General features: G+C 36.9%; 1 protein-coding gene across 1 annotated transcript; it reads left to right on the top strand.

Moving 5' to 3' along the window:
• Positions 1-241: 241 nt before the first annotated feature.
• On the top strand, positions 242-2,217 carry OR11H1 (olfactory receptor family 11 subfamily H member 1). Its single transcript, XM_075573598.1, has one exon. The coding sequence runs from the start codon at positions 347-349 to the stop codon at positions 1,100-1,102; it is 756 nt and encodes a 251-aa protein (XP_075429713.1). The 5' UTR covers positions 242-346; the 3' UTR covers positions 1,103-2,217.
• The last annotated feature ends 1,817 nt before the right edge of the window (positions 2,218-4,034 follow it).

The following is a 4,034-nucleotide window of genomic DNA, read 5'->3' as shown; positions in this document are numbered from 1 at the left end:
TGAAGTGGCCATTATTGATTTGAATTGGGATTTTGACGAGAAAATTAAATCTGTGGCTTTGGCTGATAAAGAATAAGTCCCTAAGTGTAATACTGTACATATATTCTGACTTTGTTACCATGTGAAACCTCTTTCCATTTAGATGTGGAAGATTAATGAAGCTACTCTGAGAAAATATGATGGTAATGGGACAGCGGTCACAGAATTCCAGCTTCTGGGATTCGAAAATCCTCAAGATCTCAAGATTTTACTCTTCTTGGTTTTTCTTACAATCTACATTTTGATCTTAACTGGAAACTCTGTGATTATAGTTCTAGTGTCAGTCAGTCACTGCCTCCATTCCCCAATGTATTTCTTCCTCAGACATCTGTCCTTGTGTGAAATCTTGTTCACAACAACTACTATCCCCAACATGCTCCATGTTATATTGGCAGGAAGGAGTTTCATTTCTGTTTCAGGCTGCATTGCTCAGTTATACTTCTATGCTTCTTCAGGAATTGCCGAATGTTTCCTCCTAACAGTGATGTCTTATGATCGATATTTGGCCATTTGTAAACCATTGCATTATGCATCCACGATGAACTCCAGTCTTTGTCTTCGCCTTGTTATCTATTCATGGTTGGGAGGTTTCCTGATAGCAGTAATTGCAATTTCTCTTATAAGTGAATTATATTTCTGTGGCCCTAATGAAATTAATCATTTCTTCTGTGATCATGCAGCTATTCTTCGGCTATCTTGTTCAGACACATCTGCTGTTGAAATTGAGGTATTTGTACTTTCTATCCCATGTTTTCTTTGTCCCTTTGTGATTATCATTATTTCTTACATCTACATCTTTATAACAGTACTCAGGATCCCTTCCACTACTGGAAGACAGAAGACCTTTTCCACCTGCAGTTCTCACTTGGCCGTTGTATGCATGTTTTATGGGACACTGATCGCTCTCTATGTGAAACCACCAGGAAAACATTCATTCAAAGCAAATAAGTTCCTATCCTTGATGTATGCTATAGTGACACCATTGTTCAATCCCTTAATATACAGTCTGAGGAATAAATTAATGCAGCAAGCTTTGTGGAAAATTATATATCGTAAACAGTAGAATAGCACATTTGGAAGATTCTCTAATCAGAATACTGTGTAATATAAAAGGTGTAACAATATTTGAAAAACAAAATTGATTTTTTGCTCACCTAACCACAGAGTTCCTGTGTGTAGGTCTATATAAACTTGCCTCAATGTCCAATATTTTAACCCCTGTAGGTTCAAGACAAAAGGATCAGAAGGGAATCTACAGTAGGTGCTTTAATTACAATGTTATTTGCAAAATGGCTGGGAGGTTCTCTGAATGGGAGGTACTTTCTATTACAGGCCTTTCCTGATCAGAATGTGGCAATCACGCGGAGTCTGGACCGGAGGTTTTCTATCACTCTCTCCAACTAATGACACTGTTACCACTGATTCTGATGAAACACAAACTCACAGAGGGGGAAACAAGAGAAGTTACCAACCTAGGCTAACAATTGGTCCCATAAGAAGCCACATAGGACAATATCAGCATCTCTTGCAGTTGGTTCCATGCCTTTTTAGAGCAGGATGATGATGGTGATGGTGATGGTGATGGTGATGGTGATGGTGATGGTGATGGTGATGGTGATGGTGATGGTGATGGTGATGGTGATGGTGATGGTGATGGTGATGGTGATGGTGATGATGATGATGATGATGATGATGATGATGATGTCTTTGAGCCTGAAAAGCTAGGGAGTGTTTAATTGTGGGCACCTACTAAAAATTACAATCCAGAAATGGTTATAATTACCTGCCTTCCCTCTGTCCCTTCCCTCTATTATAGTTTATTTTGAAAAACATTTGTTTGTGCCAATTAGTTTGAATAAATGCAAACCCATTTTTAATCTGTGAAGTTAATACTATTTTATATATAACTCAGATATTATTCTTATTGGTGTGTTTAATACAAATGTTCTTCTGTATCAAGTCATCAACCGGTAGACAAGGGCTCTTCAATATGCTCCACAAATGGGCAAGAACAGAAAACATTTAAGAGTAGAAGGGCCATACGTTTATTACAACATAATTTTAGAAACATTTAAATACTCATAAAGTACTATATTTCAAAATGTTGTAAGCATTTATAACATCTGTACAATGCATTACCTTCATTTATAAGTGAGCTTCAGTGTGAAAAACTGCTCTTAGCTGCCTAAGCAACTTGTATATAATTACCAGGAGCAGAGTCTGGGGACTATACCAAGACCCTTTGAGGGTCGCATTTGGGCCACTAGTTGAAGAGCCATGCTGTATACCAGGGGTGGCCAACTCAATTTCTCAAGAGCCACCAACAGGCAGAGTATTAGGGCTATCCCTGCTTTAGCACAGTTGGCTCACTCAGTAACTCAGTCATTCTGACTGAGCCCATGATTGAGCCCCCTGTGCTGAATCAGGGATATCCTTAAAACCTGACCTTTTGGTGGCTTGAGGACTGGAGTTGGCAACCCTTGATATAGAGTTTATAGACCATAGTGCTGAGTGCTGAATTTGTTCTATGTTCTTACTGAATGTAGATAGTAAGTTGAAAAAGTATGTAGTATCCTGTATGCATGTTAGGGGATATTCATTACAAAAAGTCTCAGTATGAGGTCTACAAAGATGCCTAGTGCTTGAAAAATATTTTCTCTCCTTTCCATTCGACCTCTCAGTGGATGTTGTTGATCTTTGTGTACTTTAGTTTTAATATACAAGAAACGGCAATGATTAGATGATTGGCTCTAAGAAAATCTATTTGCTGTTCTGTAATAAACTTTTCAGTAAATTATGTGAAAACCAAAGATGTAATGTATTTGTGTAAGAGCAAGATACCTACACAATAGAGCACCCATGGATTTACATATCTCCAAAACACTCTTCTATACAACATGTTGACAGATATTGTACCTGTAAACACACCAGTGATATAGGACAAATCTGAGTAAAGGGTTAATCTTGCCTTCCTAGGGTTGGAGAGTGCCCCAACCCTTGTAATATGTTAGTCATTGTGAAAAGAAAAATATTACGGTGCAGCGCCTAGTATGATAATGAATCTTGTGTAAATACAAGGTGTAACAATACAATAAATAGATCTATAATACAATAAATCTAAACAGATACATAGTTATATAGTTGATGAGGTTGAAAAAAGACATACGTCCATCAAGTTCAACCTATGCTAAAGTTAGACAACAGATACTTTATCCTATATCTATACTTGCTTATTAATCCAGAGAAAGGCAAACAAAAAATCCCATTAAGGGGAAAAATAAATTCCTTCCTGACTCCAAGAATTGGCAATCGAATTAATCCCTGGATCAACATCCTTCCCATATACTGTATACTTATTTGGTATATCCCTGTATACCTTTCCTTTCTAAAAAGATGTCAAACCTTTTTTTTAACACATTTATTGTATCTGCCATCACAGTCTCCATGGGTAATGAATTCCACATTTTAACTGCCTTTACTGTAGAGAACCCTTTCCTTTGTTGCTGGTGAAATCTCCTTTCCTCCAACGTAAAGGGATGGCCCGAGTCATTAGTACTGCCCTTGGGATGAATAGTTCATTTGGAAGCTCCTTGTACTGTCCCCGAATATATTTGTATATAGTTATCATATCCCCTCTTAGACGCCTCTTTTCTAATGTAAATAAATCTAATTTGTAAATCTAATGTAAATAAAATCTAATACAACCATGAACAGTGTCCTTTCAGTAGTTGTCCAAATTACAACATTGCTGATATGGGGATCAAGATGGAACTCGGCATACAGTATAAAAAAAGAAAAACATCATATACAGTATTACACTGTTTGTTAAGAGCAGGATTAACCTAATGTTTAAGGAATAGTGAATTCCTCAGAGGTAGGAAATAGTCAAGAAAATAAGGTAAAAAAAGATACATTTAATAAACATTAAAAATATATAAAACTTTTGCAATTAGCAAAATCAAACCCACTCCTCACGCCGGCAAAAATTGAAATCC

This window comes from Ascaphus truei, chromosome 16 (genome assembly GCF_040206685.1).
Source record: "Ascaphus truei isolate aAscTru1 chromosome 16, aAscTru1.hap1, whole genome shotgun sequence".
Lineage (NCBI taxonomy): Eukaryota > Metazoa > Chordata > Amphibia > Anura > Ascaphidae > Ascaphus > Ascaphus truei.
The sequence above is the reverse complement of the archived record's forward strand: the minus strand, read 5'-3'. Positions and strand labels throughout refer to the sequence as shown.

Coding starts and splice junctions, on each gene's coding strand:
- OR11H1 (XM_075573598.1), top strand. CDS start 347: ATGTATTTCTTCCTCAGACATCTGTCCTTGTGTGAAATCTTGTTCACA.